At 38.6% G+C, this 17,985-nt stretch overlaps 1 protein-coding gene and 1 long non-coding RNA gene across 8 annotated transcripts in view; both read left to right on the forward strand.

Moving 5' to 3' along the window:
- LOC134529823 (KICSTOR complex protein SZT2-like) overlaps positions 1 to 17,985 on the forward strand; it is a 186,302-nt gene that overhangs the window by 28,953 nt on the left and 139,364 nt on the right. For all 7 annotated transcript variants that reach the window (XM_063364304.1, XM_063364309.1, XM_063364308.1 and 4 more), the window contains exons 16-17: positions 1,037 to 1,273; positions 2,456 to 2,534. In XM_063364304.1, coding sequence (XP_063220374.1) covers positions 1,037 to 1,273; positions 2,456 to 2,534 — 316 coding nt within the window. The remainder of the gene's footprint in view (positions 1 to 1,036; positions 1,274 to 2,455; positions 2,535 to 17,985) is intronic.
- LOC134529821 (uncharacterized) lies at positions 10,381 to 16,411 on the forward strand. The gene is made up of 2 exons (XR_010074712.1): positions 10,381 to 15,778; positions 15,894 to 16,411. It is a non-coding gene; the product is annotated as an uncharacterized LOC134529821 (long non-coding RNA).

Raw genomic sequence — 17,985 nt, forward strand, 5'->3', positions numbered from 1 at the left:
TACCTCATTTATTACACTTTATTAGAGGATACTTGAAATTTCGGCTCATCTTTTATACTGAAAATAAAAGAAGAAATTTCTTTGGACAATCCCATTAGATTATACCTCAAAATGAACACTAGGATAATATAAAAGCTGAGAATGAAAAACACTAAATGAATGCATTTTATATATAGTGGAAATACTTTTCATGACCTAGCTGTTGATCTCTAGCTGACATGCTGTTATATGCTCTTCAATGTATCATGGATAGATTTCCCCCAATTATAGAGGACATCCATAACATTTATGTCCCTACATCACACAGCTGATACAAATGTATTTAAAGATAACTTTTTCCTTATATAATATTTGTGCCTATTTTTTTTTGTCTCTCCTAATAATGTAATTCGATATTTACATTTGTTTTGGATGTTAGACTTAGTTTTGAACCTATTTTTGCTGAATTAAAAATGTATGGAAATATGCTTAAAGCACATATGTTAACCTATTTAATTAGTGGTATAAATTTCACGGATCATAATTTTGAACATTTTAGTTTTTATTAATTTCTTGTATCTTATTTTAAAAAAAAAACCTATTTAAACCTTCTAACAAAAACCATTAAAAATATATTTTAAAATTTAAATTCATATCTATCAGACTTCAGTGGCGTAGCCAGGATTTGTGTATGGGGGGTGTTATGAAGCATTCGGGGCCCCCCCCCCCCCTATTAAAGCGTGGGATCCGGGGGTCCTCCCCCGGGAAAATTTGGATTTTAAGGTGTAAAATAGTGCTATTTTAGTAGTTTTCGGTACTTAAATTTAAATATTGTAATGGTTAAAATATTATTAATTTTAATATGAAATTTGTTTGAGTGATGAATAAGAAATTAATTAAAGATTTGGTGCTAGGGGGGGGGGGGGGTTGAACCCCTAAAACCCCCCCCCCCCCCCGGCTTAGTCCCTGTCAGACTTTAACTTTGACCTATTGCAGTTGCCAGTGCACACTGGCCGCGCCGCCAGGAAGAACGCGGCGAGCGAGTGTTGTGCTGCAGGTACGAGCGCATGCCCTCGGACTTCACGACGGTGGTGTTCCCCGACGGCACGCAGCCCCCATCCACCCCCTCCACGCCCTCCTCCAGCCTGCAGACGGTGAACGTGGCAGCCGGGAGCCTGCTGACCACGCTGTCTCGCTACCTGCACCACCAGCGCTGGGTGTGGGCGGCCCAGAGCGCTCCGGCCTCCACGCTGGGGCTGCAGGCGATTGCCCGCGTCCTGTCCACCCTCACCAAGTCAGTCCGCTTCTCGCTAGCGGGCATTGGCGCAGGGGGGGACAAATAATGATTTTGATGTCATGTAAACCCATTCCCCTCTTACCGGGGGGGGTCCTCCACCGGAAAATTTTGATTTTAAAACTGCAAAATAGCGCTTTTTAAGCAGTTTTTGTATCTAACCATCGGATACATTGACGTTAAAATTATTATTGTTTCCTTAAGATAAAATTTGATGAGTGAAGAAATTACAAATGAAGTTGGGCAGAATAATATTATAAAATAAAAATATCACGGTCTAGAAAGTTGGAGGGGACAGTCCCCTCCACCCAAAAAGTTCAGGGGGACACGTCCCCCCTGTCCCCCCCGGTTCCTACGCCCCTGATAGCGGAGAGGTTTTATTGTGTTAGAAAAGCATTTGAAATTGTTTCGAAGGTAACTTGAGTTGGGTGTGAGCTTGTGAACGTGCCAGTTCCAATTTTTGACTTGATTAACGTCTTATAAATTGATGAACGCCGGCTGCACGCACAAAAAAGCACGACTCATTGTCACGTTCCGCCTGAGCCGAGCGTGCGAGAATCGGCAAACCACTGTGCGAGAAAATCTTCTATAATATCAAACAGGTTTAAGGCGGGCTTTTTAACTAATTGTTCGTGATTGTATTTAAACAAATTATTTAAATTAAATTTGCAAAAACTGTAAATAATATTTGAAAATTAAAAAGTATGCAATTTTTCATCAATGTTTTCTTATGACGTTATCAGGTAAAATTATCGTCCGTAAACCGACTTTACAGACGACCCCCCTTTTTTGTTTTAATATTACAGTGTCAGGAGTTACAAACCTGTTTTCAGAATACACACAAAACATTTCTTAAACTAGACTAAAGTTTTTTTCAAGTTATGTGGCTCTTATAATAAATGTCTTTTTTGAAGTTTTATTCATTGCTGTAAAGACTTTTATTTAGATTTATTAAAAGTTTTTAAATTTGTGAGTTTATTTTTGCATTATAAACCTTACCATAATATTGCCATGCAGAAATTTTCATTTCTAAATTTAAGATAAGTAGGTAATGGTGATTGATTATTGTAAACTATAATCAAATCCCTTTGAAATCACTTTGATAAAAAAAAATTTTAATGTAATCTATTAGAAAATCTCTTTATAAAAAGTTTTATTATATAGTGTTTGTTGATGTTGCAGAATACGACTGCAGGAGGGATTTTGCTTTGCTCATTCCACAGCTGGCATTATAAACATGGTGTTGGAAGTGAAAATGAAAGTATGTATTCTATTAATTTTCCTCTGTGTATTTACCTTGTAAAATTTTACATTTTACATCTTGTTTTATGAATTGCAAAACTATCTTAATCATAATATATGAGCTCTTTTTTTTAAAGCAATTGTATCTTTTATTACATATTTGAAACATATATAGTTGTTAAAACATAGACTAGCTTGAAGACTTTAAAGCTTTGATATAAGTTGCATGTGGTAGTAGTACCTTGTAGCATTGCAATACCCCTTCCTTCCCCAACTTTTCAAAGTAGTTTTATGCTATACTGTTTTTTCAAGTAATGCAGTATATCAACTGATTATGTAAGTTCAAGGTCACCGTGACCTAGAATATATATTAAATTTTTTCTGTATACCAAGTTGAGTGACATAATTTCAATGCTGTTAAGCTCAATCCCGATTCCGAAAATTCATTATCTTTCCTGACCGAATCCCATACCGAAGTAAAAATGTTATTCCCGTCCACCTCTACTATAGATATAGACAACATGGCACAAGATGGCAATTACCGTGTTTTCTCTTATAATCGTCGCACATTTTATTCTAAAATCAAGTTTGTAAAGTAGAGGTGCGTCGATTATGCGGGAAAAAAAAAATTTTTGTTAGGTAAAGTTATTCATAAAAACAAAACCCATTCATGGAAAGTACGTTTATTTAAAAAAAGGTAGAGTATACAATAGCACGCCAAACAATCTATATTAATAATTCCTTAAACAAAAACCTTTCTTCAACTTTAAATAGAAAAACCAAAACTCTAACGCGAACGCAAGCCACTGAATCTGATGTGAACGAACGTGTCGTAGTACACACTTGCCACGAAAGAATGCGGGCTATCAAATGTAGTTAACTCGGCACCTGACAGAGAGCGCGCGTTGCATCGAATCGGCGAGATATCGATATTCGACTACGTGCGCACGCTCTATACGGGAAGCAAAATAACCAAACATGAATGATGCGCTGGCTAGATTTTTATAAGCGGTACGCCGCGGCGAAGCAGACGATCAGATAAAGGAAATAACGTTTAAAAATGTCTTTATAAGAAAATTTACATGTCAAACAACTTCGTATTTTTCCGTTAATTTATTAAGTGGTAATGACAGAATAAATATTAGATTTCTACTTTAAAATACATCGTTTTATATGGAAAAGATACCTTCACAAAGCGCTTGGCATCTACTAGCGGGACCAAAAACATTATGCGACGTTTACGCGAGAAGTTTTTTTATCCCAATTTTGACAGCCTAAAATATGGTTGCGACGATTACGCGCGTGCGACCATTATGCGATAAAACACGGTACTTAAAATATCTCTGTAGGGATCGAAGTTCAACTATTTAGCCACACACATCATCTAGATAAGCCACAGACAGGATTGTTAACAATCCCTTCACCACAGCAGGTGGAAGCGGGTCGACATCTTTCTTTGTCACAGTCACAGTGACTGGCTGCTATGAGTGAGAAGCTGGAAGAAAAAAAAGGTTATTTTAGATCTTTTTGTGTGCAAATTTTTTTTATCATACACATCTTCATAAATACCAATGTAACTATTAAGATGAGAAAAAATATCAGACTATGCTAATATTTGACTTATAACCAGATGACGAGGCAAGCAGCTGTCTGAGTTGAAGACATAAATATTTATCTTGTTGAGTTGGCGCTTTTGGAACCTGCACTATGCAAATTTGGGGTGTATTGGAAAATGATGGATTGGAGAGATAACTCTTTAAAGAAAACAATGAACCAATATTGCAGAGATTCATGTAATGTGTTGGGTTGGTATATAACACATCACACTGTGTGTTATGTATATATCCTCGTCAGCTTATACACATTTATTCTGTGTGTGTCACTGATGCTAACACTCCGTGTAGTTTGTACTCTGGGTTGTTTATATGTAATAACATTCTATTGACATACTCTTGCATAGGTTTTACCTTTCTGTGTATTCTTATCCTTTCTAATATTATACACACTATCATTGATTATCACTCTAATATCAGTGGTAGTAATCATGTATAAAATACATAAAAATGCAAGTTACATTATTTTCTTTTGTACAACAACATCTATGTACAAATGAATAACAAAGTCAGCAGTAACATACACATAAAATGGTACCTTACATATGAATAGTAGTTATAGAAAAAAATATTTCTCTATTTTTATCGCAAAATAATCACTATGCTTAATTCAAGTTTGAAAAGTAGACTTGCAATTTTTATGCGAGAAAAGAATTTTTGTTGAGGTTGTTTTTCATAAAAACAAAACATGTTGCATTTAAAGTACGTTTAATTAAAAAGCATCTAATTCAAAAGCACACCAAACAATTTATGTTAATTAGTAATGCAACAAAAACATATTACGTTAAAATTAAAAACTTGAGCTGTAACTCCCATAAGCATCGTCATAGTGCACACTAACCACGAAAGAGTGCAGGCTATCAAATGTAGTTAACTCGGCATGAGACAGCATGCACATTGCATGCAATCGGCGAGCTATCGATATTGATATTCAAATACGTGTGCACACTCTAGACTGGCATCAACATAACCAAACATGATGCCAACTCGCGTTGGCTAAATTTTGTATTGGACAGGATATCATATTGTGCGGTTACATCTAAAACAAGTTTTACTGTAATTGTAATTACTGTATTTTCCCATTATAATTACCACACTGCCTGACAGCAACTCGAAAACCAATCGTACTTAGTCCTTTATTATTTGGCAATTTCATGTTTACTATCTACACAAGCGCTCGGAATCTAACAGGGGAACTACAAACATCATGCAATTTTTATGCGAGATATATTTTTTTTCCTAATTTTGACACTTAAAAATAACATTATGATAATTATGTGAGTGCGACGATCATGCGATAAAACACGGTATTCGGATTACCCTAAAATTTATAAACATATTCCAGGGAGGTGTACTAAAATTCCTAACCATTCATACTCCAAAATTTCATAGACATACTATTATTAACCCTTTAGCCCCTGTTGACTTCTGTAGAAGTCGGCCAAAGTCGGGCCATACAGACGGTGGACTGCTGCAGAAGTCCACTGGATGCAGTGCCTTCCCGCCGGTGGACTGCTCTAGAAGTCCTGACGACTCTACTTCTTTCCCGTTTCGCTACGGTGAACTGCCGTGGAAGTCCGACCTTGGCGATAACTAGCGGGCTGTCGGGATACTAGTAGTACATTTTTCTGCCGCTAGATATCAGCATTCACTCGGCGACCTGCGGCGCTGCCGAATATTTTTCGCGCCTAATTCACGTGTCTGGCTTCCTTCTGTAGTGGTTTTAGACGTATAAACATGTGAATAAGGTGCTAAATTTTTTATTTACATTAACTTATAATGAAAATTTATTTTGTGTTATCACTGTGTTGAAACGTGAGTATGAGCACGTTGTGAGCTAACAATTATTATTTGTAATGGAAATTTATTCGTTTTTTTTACGAATTTTCCCTGACGGTTTTATTGCATTACTTTTGTGGGTTAGACTTTAAAATGAGCAAACGTTTTTACACAACCGAAGAAGCCTTGCAGCTTCTGTTAGACAGTGACTTTGAGGTCAGTAGTGATGAATCGGAAAATGAATCATTACCACGAAAATATTCTACTCAACAATCGTGGTCAGGTCAATCGACATCTTCAGGCCCATCAGCATCTTCCGGCCCCTCAACAACACCTGACCCTGAATTGTCTGATGATTCTTCAGAGGGGGAGGAAGGGGATGAAGAAACAATTACATCTCCAGAAGCAAAACGGAAACTTGTGTGGTCTTGTAGAAATCTCACCTCACAAAAACATAAGTTTTCCTTCGCAGACTCTGGACTGAAAAGCGATGTTGATACAAACAGTTTTTTCAGTTTGTTTTCCTTGTTTGTAATTGAACAAATTGTGGCTCATATTTGCCATGAAACAAACAAATATTTCACACAAAGGGCTGACGATTTGACGGACAGAACAAAGAAAGAGTGGACAGAACTGACCCCAAATGAATTTTTTATTTTTGTTGCTATGTCTCTCATTATGACCAGGGTAAAAAATCTGGCTTTATCGGAGTACTTGTCAAAAAATCCGGTTCTGGAAACTCCGATTTTTTCTCAACTTCTTTCACGGGACAGATACTTGTCAATCCTTAGGTTCCTACACTTCAATGACAATACTGTGGAAACCACAGATTATTTATTCAAACTTCGTCCCATTTTGGAGCATTTTCGCAAGGTTTTCAGAGAACATTTGTACCCATTTGAAAATCTTTGTGTGGACGAATCACTCCTGTTCAAAGGACATTTAAAAATAAAACAGTATATCCCAGCAAAGCGAAGTCGTTTCGGAATCAAAATTTTTGTGATTTGTGATGTTCAAACAAATTATATTTTGAACTTTTTAATTTATTGTGGAACTGACACTGATCTTACAAAACACAATCTCGGTGTCTCTGGAGATGTTATTGCAACACTGGTAGAGCCCTACTTACAGAATGGGCACACATTATTTTGTGATAATTGGTATACAAGTCCTACTCTTTTCTGCTGGCTGTACAATCGCGCAACTAATGCTTGCGGCACAGTGCGACACAACCGGAAGGAAATGCCAAAAATGGCAGAAAAATTACAAAAAGGAGAAATGACATTCAGGTCTGTTTCAGGCCTAATGTTAGCTTTGAAATGGTGTGACAAGCGAGATGTTTATATGCTGTCCACTTTTCACTCAGCAGACATGCAAGAGACTGCTAAAATGGACTATAGAACAGGTGCAAAACGTCTCAAACCTTCGGTTGTAATTGACTACAACAAGTCAATGGGAAGTGTTGACCGAAGTGACATGATCATGAAAACAGTTGAAAGCGTCAGGAAATGTACCAAATGGTACAGAAAGCTTTTCTTCCACATAATAGACATGTCTCTGTTCAATGAATTTTGCCTATACAAATTGTCTTCCGGCAAAGTGCCATATGCAAATTTTCAATTAGGCTTGATCCAAGAAGTTCTGGAAAAGTTTAAAGTTGACAGAAGAGCAAGTGCGGGTGGGAGACGTAGTGATCCTCCACAGAGGCTGACTGCTGGACTTCATCTTCCAGGACAGCTGTCAAAGTATGCGACATGTATTGTTTGCAAGAAGAAACATGGGAAAAGAAAGCAAACGAAAATTTTTTGTAAAGCCTGCAAGCAAACACTTTGTGAATTTCCCTGTTTTGCAATGTACCACGAGGTGAAAAACATTTTCCCTGGTGCCGATGCATAAAAAATTAATATTTTGATCAACTAATATTATATGTTTGAAAAGTTTTTGAATTTTGGGATCCTTTGCAAAGACTGTGTGAATTAGTTTGTTTTGCTATGCATAAGAAGCCGAAAGACATTTGTGTTGCCCATTCAATAATTGTAATGATTTCAATGTTGACTAATAATTCCAGTAAAAAATACTTTGTTTAATTTTGCAGAGCTGATTCAAAGGTTGCAATGTAAATATTTTGTGCGCTGTAAATAATATGCTTAAACTATAAATATTTTGTTTATATGTGTTTGTAATATGAGAGCTAAAGAAAGCAAGTGGCAATTACGTTTTTATGTAAACGATGCGAGTACTATGCAAGTGAGAGTATTATGTAAAACAAAGTATCTTTGTTATTCTTATGGTTTGCTAATAATAATAAAAAATTAAATATGTATTCCCGTCAGCAGATTCATAAATAACATGAACTATATAAACGTGTAAAATGTTTTCAAATATAAAAAAAAATAACAACTGATTTGTTCATTCTGCGGAGCAGATTCGTAAGTTAAAATAAAAATATTTTGTTTTTAATTCTACATAAATATTGACTGTTTGTAATCAAAACTAAAACACTGCAAAGAAAGAGTTTATTTCATTACAAACCAAGGTTTATTTTGACAAGTAGCCAGGTTTATTTCAAGAAGTATCAAGTTCTTATTCTGCAAGTACACCTCAGCTAAGAAACCGCAGTAAATATTCAAAGAAAATCTAAGCGAATTAAAATAATGTTTGTGCGCTGCTGCCGATTCACTAGATAATAATGTAATAGTAGCATGTACAATATAATCATGTAAAACGTTTTCTTTGGAAAATCAAAAATTACTCGAAAAATGTTATTTATTTTAAGAAGAGCGGACAAAACTAGCGAGCGCGCTTATCAGGTGGATTCCAGTCGGAAGAGGCCCGTACAGGGGGCTCGGCCGGCCGGCCGCATGCCCGGCCACAAGGTCGCGCACGACGCACTCAGCGTCCGTCGCTAAAGGGTTAATCTACAGTTATTAACAGTCTGTGCCGAATCAGTGCTACTTTAGGCACGATTTTTTTTATTTTTTTGGTTTTACAAAATTTTAAATTTTTTTATAACTTTAATTTTACGCTTTCGCCCCATCCAAACTTGTTCGGTCAAGTGTACCGGCAGGTTACCTTGTTGAGCAGCATAGTGCTCTCACCACCGTTTCCCACCAAATTTGCTGGGTCTAGCCGACTACAGGACTATCATCAGCAACGGTATCCACTGGCCGTCGCGTTTCGTCACGAGTTTAGCGCTACGCGTGACGAAAGTAGCCGCCCTAAGCTTCCCATGGTCACCCCCACCCCTTCTCGGAGGTGTGCTGAAGTTTGCGGTCTCTAACACGTTTTGGTGTCCTTTTTTCAAGTTCCGCCGCACGTCCCGACGTCTGGCCGGCGAATTCTCCCAGGGCAGGTCATTCACCGGACATACCCCCCACCCCATCCTGGTCCACAGCGGTCATCGGCCAGCCGCGGCAATGTCCCCTCTCAAGGCCAAAATCCCCCCCCCCCCACTTGCAAAATGGCGGCCATCAAGTGCCGCGATGGTCTCTGCGAGACTCCGACCTGCATGCCTACACCATCTATCGACGAAAGGACGAACCAGCTGAGAGCGAGAGCACACTACTGACCACCCTATCCCCTCCAGGAGAAACAGTCGACCTCACACTCAGTCGATAGGTCGCTGGAGCCCTTTTTTTTTTCTTTCGGAGCCCTTCGGAGCACTTCGGGGTTCCCGATCCCCTCCTCCAGAGGAACAGACGACGGGACTAAAGTTTAAGTTAGCGTCCCGGCGCCATTTTCAGGGATTTTGAGGGCAGCTCTCGTCCAGCGCGCATCTTTGCAACAAGTCGCAGTAACGACCAGCAGCTATCGTGATCCGCTTTCGGCAATAATGTAGTTGCTTCTGAGCCAGGCCATGTCGCCTAGATTTTTTTTTAGTTTTTCTTAGTAGCTGCCCAAATAGTCAAGTTTAACTTTAGTTTTCTTTGGTTTTCGCCATAACTATTTCTTCTATGGCTACCGCGAGCTCCCGTGCCGCGCATCCCCGGATCACCCCCAGGGACAGCCACTATCTACTTCACCCTGCCAGCTAAGGTAAGCTGCACTTCGCCCCACACAAACCTGTTAGGTTGCCTTTTTTTTGGGCTTAACTTCGCCCGTCATAAACTGCCTGCTAACCAAGCTAATCCAGGTGGATTATTGGTTACAGGCAGGGTTCCAGAATCCCAGAGGGTTCCAGAATCCCAGAGTACTTCAAGGACCCCAGACCAGTTCAAGATGGCGGCCCAGTTCCGGCGCCACTTTTTGCACCTCAACCTGTAACTCGTGAGCCTCTATAACGGAGTCTCCCTCCATCTTTCGGCACCCCTCAAAAAGAAGTGAAGAACAGTTTATAACTCCGCCAGTTTTAGGACGTTTTCCATATTATTATAAAATATTGTATTTTAAACACATATATTTGTTTGATGAGCCTGCGAGCTCAATGTTCCTAAACAGTTGAACATAGCATAGTATGAAATGGTGTTCCCCCCCCCCCCCCCCCGGCCCCTCTTTCTTCTTTCTTTTATTCGTTAGTTACTCAATGTAATGTATCAAAAATAAGAATCTGACATTGTTAGCAGTTTTGTTTGTAATGGCTGTAATGCCGTAAGATATTTTCTAATGTAAGAAACCTATCAATGACAAGATACTAAACTACTAATCAACAGTAAAAGCCTCTAATGAAACCAAACCATACGAGTGTTTTCATTTGCTGCTACTTGAAACCACAATCCACGTAACCTTTCCTACTGTCAGGGAGGTTAATTTTAAATTGTGTTTGTAAGTGGGCTGTGCCCCTCTGGCAAGTTCTTTTAGATAATTAGCCTGACGCTTCCGCCGGACATTTATTATCAATAATTATGGTTTTGTTTTGAGCACAGCACCACGGTTACAAATTGGTAGCAGTTAGCATGGTTACGGTTACAATGTGGTAGCAGTTTGTGTGATATGGTTACTCTTAAATTGTTAACTGTATTTTGGTTTGATTTATGAGAATGCTTTAAATTTATTTGGTATAAATATTTTTTTTGTTTGTCACTAAGATTTTCTATATATAGTATTATTGTAAGTCCTAAAACTGGCACCCAATCTGATTCACCCAAAGTGAGTTAAATTAAAATTCTCTCGTATTTTACGTCCCGCTCTGACTGTGTTTGCGCGCGGTGAGACACCGCGCGGCCCCGTCGGTGCGACGGCCCTCAGGCATCGTGCCTTATCAGCGCGCGTGTCATTCTCCCTGTCATTCTCTTCACCCCTCCCCCTCACGCCTCACCGGCTGGAGGAGGTGAGGTCATGCCGTTGACCCCGTGTCCGGCAGCGTAAATAATGCGTTACAATCTAGTTTGTTCCTCACGGCCGACAGTGCCCTGAGTTTGTCTAAATTCCTCCTTTTATCTGTCTTTTTTTTTATAACACATCCGCCTGCAAACCAGGCAATCTTTGTGAAAAACAGATAATAGAAGTCCTTTCGGACATCGTGGTATTTTTTGTTTTGTCTCTCGGCGCCTTGCTCCACATGACAGGGCCGCCAACCGCGCGGAACTCTTCTCTACTCCACCCACGTAACACTTATTTTGTAAACAAACTACCCATGCTTTGTATGTCCTAATAATATTATTTTTATGTCACAAAACAAGCACTATAAATAATCTATACTGCATTAATTTTAGCAGCAAAGTATTTTCTTAATCTAAGGAAACGTAAAATATAACATAACATATTTATATAACTTATAATAATATAAAAAATACAAATAATATAATATAAACCTTTTGTTTTAGCTAATGTTAAGAAACTTCCATTGTTTACTATTTCTAAGTATCTTAAAATTAACGATTAAGTATTTTAATAATACATAAAATAAATCTAAAAAAGGGTCCATTCATTAAGTAACATAAAATAAGAATATGCTCATAAGTAATTTTAACAAGTACTCTAATCCTATTGCATCGTTCACAAGCAAAGTGAATATACTTCGACGTACCATTTCATTGTGTCACCATACACACCCATGTGCCTAGCTTTTGTTTAGATTTATTTCGTGATCACCCAACGAGAGGTGCAATCACTCATGCCTTTAAGGAAAGGTTACTGAATTAAATTGTTTATATACACGGGTTGAATCCCCAATACTTTTACGCTAGCCATGAGGTGAGGAATTTATTGTAAGATAGAGTACTAAACTTTTTTAACGTCGAGTTTTCTATAAACAATTTACCAATTATTCTAAGAATACTAAGTAAAGGATAAATAATATTTTTGTAATTATGAATTTTGAGTAAACAATTTATTAACTTTTATATTTTTTTGGATCGGTGTTCATTTCCTTTACAAGGTGGTGTACAGCTAGGTAATTTTAAACATCTAAATTTTTTTCATTATCCATTTTTCATCCAAATTTGTTGATCTTTCGGGTTTCGAACCCGAACTAACTCAGGGGTGAAATTCCCTCGTAGGTCTCTCTGCTTCAGCCTGATGGTCTGATCAACCGTCAGAGCTTGAACATATTGAGCCTATGTGAGTTAATAAATGTAGGTATCCGGGACCGAGGTGTACTTCGCTTTTTAAGCAAGTATTAAATTCATCTATTTCGTCTGATCCATCGTCAGATTGTGCAGAGCTATGTCTCAATGCCTTCGACTTCTTATGGACAGCGAAACAATTATGTACAGGGGTTATATTCCCAATCTAGTTTGTAAGTTACGGGTTACCATACCCATTTACAGGGGTTACAATCCCCATTAGTCACTGAGTGCTCAAGGACGCATTTCCCTTGTTTCGGCCTCAGTGCTTTTCGGCCTCCCTCACAGCGCCCATTTTGGTGTTCCTACACGATATCCAATATCTGAGATCAACAGGATGAATTTCATTTCATTAATATAACAACGGCATAAATAGTTGTAAGCTTACAGGTACTTTAAGGTTAAGCTTTAAATTTAATTTTTTTTATTTATTAAATGATTTTAAGGATTTATTTTAAATAATTCAAACCAAGTTTAAATGGACTCTATTTAATTATTAATCTTGTCTTGGACTAAAGTGTTACAGTCAAAGGTCATGGAATTAATTCTGCTTTATTACAAGTAGTAGGGCAACAGACATATTTTTTTTTATCTTTTCTTTTAGCTCATTAATAATAATAAAATCAATCATATTAAAATACGTATTCCCCAGAAATTAAGCAGCTACGAGGTGACTAGTCTCATTTTAATATTTAAGGTAATCACCGAGAGTAGTGAAATACTTTCAACCCCCAACGAGAGGTCCACTTAATTAATTTGGGTATGTTTGAGCATCCCGTTTCTAGACTAGCACAAGCTAGGTAATTTAAGATATTTTAATTTTTAATTTTTACATACGTAAGTTCAGTCTTTAACAAGCTACTTGACGTAAATAGTTTTAATTTTTTTTACTCAGAAATACCTCTCTGATATTTTTTGAATCTTCATGAATCTTGTTCCACGATTTCATATATTTAATTTCTGATTACGTTCCTTTTTTTTAATAACCATAATTCGTAAAGTAAGCAAGAATATGTTTGTAGTGTTTTTTTGTACTGATTTTGCGTTAATACTTGTACATGTTTATTTCTTTATTTTCCCTTGCACGTAAATGTGATGTACAGTGACGTACATAGAGTCTGAGCACTGAAGCTGTCACATCTAGCCATTTTTCTTTTTTCTTTTGCATTCTACCCCAAAGTTGGATTTCTTTTACATCGTTATCGATGAGATTGTTTATTTAAGTAAGAGCGACGTGACTTCCAGACGGCAAACTGGTTTCTTTTATGTGTTTTTCTAAAATAGGAGCTAGGTCAAGCTAGCCAACGAGCGGCGCAAAAGTTAGGGTCCTCTGAGCCAACGAGCCATGACCAAGGTCCTCTGAGTGAAATATCTCATGACCATTTTCGAGTGTTCTTTGGGTTACATTCCCACCACTCATCTTTGGACGGCCTATGTTCAAACCCCCTCTCAGGCAGTGCGAAGTCTATCAGCAGTCATGGAAGATCTAACCGCTCCATTATAATTTATCCCTTTTTGATTTATAATTGTTGGTTTATTGAATTTTACATTTCTTTAAATAATTTAAATTTGAGTGCGAAGAGTCGTTAATTTGTCGTTTTTTTTCAGAATACTTTAAATAATAAATATTAGTTAATAATAATAAACATCAGAGTGGTATGCGCTGAAATTTCTTAATTTGTCGAATATTTAATATTTTTAAATTCATTCTTTCCTACGGATTGTTGATCTGTTGAGGTTTTTCATCCCCAATCATTTAAAATTCCACCAAGGGAATTCCACCCTTAGGTCCTGTGTCACTCCGGGACTGAGGCTCTGTTTCGCCTTCGGGCAAGCAGCAAATTTGACTGTCTTCTCCATCGCCTGACTGTGCAGGGCTAAGTCCCAATGCCTTCGGCTTCTTATGGAAAGACTATTGTACAGGGGTTTACATGCCCACTTTCATTATTTTCAGGGGTACACAAATCCCCACCTTCATAACTGGCACCCGACTGACCAAGTTCCGGTTCTGGCCCAGTGTTTTAGGCCCGCCTCACAGAGCCCATATTTAGAGTTTTTGTCACGTGACACCATTCCCAACATCTGAGATCAACTTTCCTCATGACATCATTCACCGTTAAGGGTAATTTAAATAATTATATACACCTTCCATTTTATCAAAATATTTTTTTTATAAGTAGTAAGATACAGGCGAACCTGGTACTAGTTTTACTAAGAAGTGTAAGTTTATTTTTTTCCCTATATGCTCCGCATTCAAGCGGGGGAGTATGTGCCGAATCAGTGCTACTTTAGGCACGATTTTTTTTATTTTTTTGGTTTTACAAAATTTTAAATTTTTTTATAACTTTAATTTTACGCTTTCGCCCCATCCAAACTTGTTCGGTCAAGTGTACCGGCAGGTTACCTTGTTGAGCAGCATAGTGCTCTCACCACCGTTTCCCACCAAATTTGCTGGGTCTAGCCGACTACAGGACTATCATCAGCAACGGTATCCACTGGCCGTCGCGTTTCGTCACGAGTTTAGCGCTACGCGTGACGAAAGTAGCCGCCCTAAGCTTCCCATGGTCACCCCCACCCCTTCTCGGAGGTGTGCTGAAGTTTGCGGTCTCTAACACGTTTTGGTGTCCTTTTTTCAAGTTCCGCCGCACGTCCCGACGTCTGGCCGGCGAATTCTCCCAGGGCAGGTCATTCACCGGACATACCCCCCACCCCATCCTGGTCCACAGCGGTCATCGGCCAGCCGCGGCAATGTCCCCTCTCAAGGCCAAAATCCCCCCCCCCCCCACTTGCAAAATGGCGGCCATCAAGTGCCGCGATGGTCTCTGCGAGACTCCGACCTGCATGCCTACACCATCTATCGACGAAAGGACGAACCAGCTGAGAGCGAGAGCACACTACTGACCACCCTATCCCCTCCAGGAGAAACAGTCGACCTCACACTCAGTCGATAGGTCGCTGGAGCCCTTTTTTTTTTCTTTCGGAGCCCTTCGGAGCACTTCGGGGTTCCCGATCCCCTCCTCCAGAGGAACAGACGACGGGACTAAAGTTTAAGTTAGCGTCCCGGCGCCATTTTCAGGGATTTTGAGGGCAGCTCTCGTCCAGCGCGCATCTTTGCAACAAGTCGCAGTAACGACCAGCAGCTATCGTGATCCGCTTTCGGCAATAATGTAGTTGCTTCTGAGCCAGGCCATGTCGCCTAGATTTTTTTTTAGTTTTTCTTAGTAGCTGCCCAAATAGTCAAGTTTAACTTTAGTTTTCTTTGGTTTTCGCCATAACTATTTCTTCTATGGCTACCGCGAGCTCCCGTGCCGCGCATCCCCGGATCACCCCCAGGGACAGCCACTATCTACTTCACCCTGCCAGCTAAGGTAAGCTGCACTTCGCCCCACACAAACCTGTTAGGTTGCCTTTTTTTTGGGCTTAACTTCGCCCGTCATAAACTGCCTGCTAACCAAGCTAATCCAGGTGGATTATTGGTTACAGGCAGGGTTCCAGAATCCCAGAGGGTTCCAGAATCCCAGAGTACTTCAAGGACCCCAGACCAGTTCAAGATGGCGGCCCAGTTCCGGCGCCACTTTTTGCACCTCAACCTGTAACTCGTGAGCCTCTATAACGGAGTCTCCCTCCATCTTTCGGCACCCCTCAAAAAGAAGTGAAGAACAGTTTATAACTCCGCCAGTTTTAGGACGTTTTCCATATTATTATAAAATATTGTATTTTAAACACATATATTTGTTTGATGAGCCTGCGAGCTCAATGTTCCTAAACAGTTGAACATAGCATAGTATGAAATGGTGTTCCCCCCCCCCCCCGGCCCCTCTTTCTTCTTTCTTTTATTCGTTAGTTACTCAATGTAATGTATCAAAAATAAGAATCTGACATTGTTAGCAGTTTTGTTTGTAATGGCTGTAATGCCGTAAGATATTTTCTAATGTAAGAAACCTATCAATGACAAGATACTAAACTACTAATCAACAGTAAAAGCCTCTAATGAAACCAAACCATACGAGTGTTTTCATTTGCTGCTACTTGAAACCACAATCCACGTAACCTTTCCTACTGTCAGGGAGGTTAATTTTAAATTGTGTTTGTAAGTGGGCTGTGCCCCTCTGGCAAGTTCTTTTAGATAATTAGCCTGACGCTTCCGCCGGACATTTATTATCAATAATTATGGTTTTGTTTTGAGCACAGCACCACGGTTACAAGTCTGACCTTTAATAGTTGTATGGCACAAGAAACACAATTCACATATTCTCAGTGATAAAGTCGATAAAAGGTTATCTTTAAAATTTCACATGGCTACTATTCAGGTAGAGTAAAAGATCTAATATCTCCCTCTGAGTTTATTGACTTCTACCATTATTCTTAGAACACTTAAATTTTAATTTGGGGCAGCAAAAAAATTTAATCAGCAAAGAAAGTTATCATGAGAGGTCTGTAAACCATTTTCATCAATAAATTATGCTTTACATTAATCTTGGTAATTGTAATGATTGTGAAAGAGTTAGTCCCATTAAAACAATTCCAAACTCACCAGATAGTAAAACATGGCATAACAATTTAGTATCATAATTCTTGAGAACAAAGTTTCAACCCCGTAAAAATTATGTCCCTGCGTGTCATCAAACACAATTTACGCTTGTATTGTCTGTTGGAAAATGTTGTGATGGACAGAAGTCACAAAGGATAATGGTTCATTTTTAGTAGTGCAAAGTGTTTAGTTATTGTCTAGAATTGTAAGGTGCTCTGTGATTGGCCCATAACTTCACTTCCCTCCAGGTGGGACGAACTGAACTCATCAGTTTCTGTTGTTTAGTCATCACATGGAAGTGAGCAGGAACAGTCATGTTTTGAGTGGTGGCTTACTAAAAAATATTTTAATGTTAGTTTTGGAGAATTTCACACGTGGTCTGGGCCAGGCTGTTGCGACCTTTAGTTAGGACATTTTGTTTCAATTAGAATATTCAACACAGGTGACAGCGTAGGCCTAAGTGGAGCCATTTTTATAATTAATTACATGCCAAGAGAAAAATTGGTCTCTCAGCCATTCGTGAGTTATAAGCGACCGGGAGATTTTATAACATGAGAGTTAACATCGGACAGTCAGTGAATATTATTTCCGAGCAGTGAAATATTTTGTGTGAGCGAGTGAATTTTTGTTCTTGTGACTTTTTTTATTTTCATGAAAGGTTTTATTGGTGTGAAGATAGCCACAATCGTGCCTTTTGAATTTTAGGCAATGAAGAATAAAAACAGTTAGAATAAGTAAAACTTTTAGAGAAAGTTTATTTCTTTCATAAATTGTTGAGAGTAATACTATATTAAACTTAATATTTTGGAGCCCAGAATAATTACCGTAATCACTCGCGTAATGTCCGCAGTAATTTGACCACATTTTTGGCCAAAAAAATGGGGTGCAGACATTATGCGAGGAAAAATACAAAAATACTAAATTTTGTGTCTTAATTATTACTAAAAAGGCACAAAACGTATCTAAAATCAATTTCGATTTCACTAGCTAGGTATTTTAAAAGAATATTGCTGCGGGATCGCTTGCAAACAACCCGGCTTAGAC

The sequence above is a fragment of the Bacillus rossius genome, chromosome 2 (genome assembly GCF_032445375.1).
Source record: "Bacillus rossius redtenbacheri isolate Brsri chromosome 2, Brsri_v3, whole genome shotgun sequence".
Classification (NCBI taxonomy): domain Eukaryota; kingdom Metazoa; phylum Arthropoda; class Insecta; order Phasmatodea; family Bacillidae; genus Bacillus; species Bacillus rossius.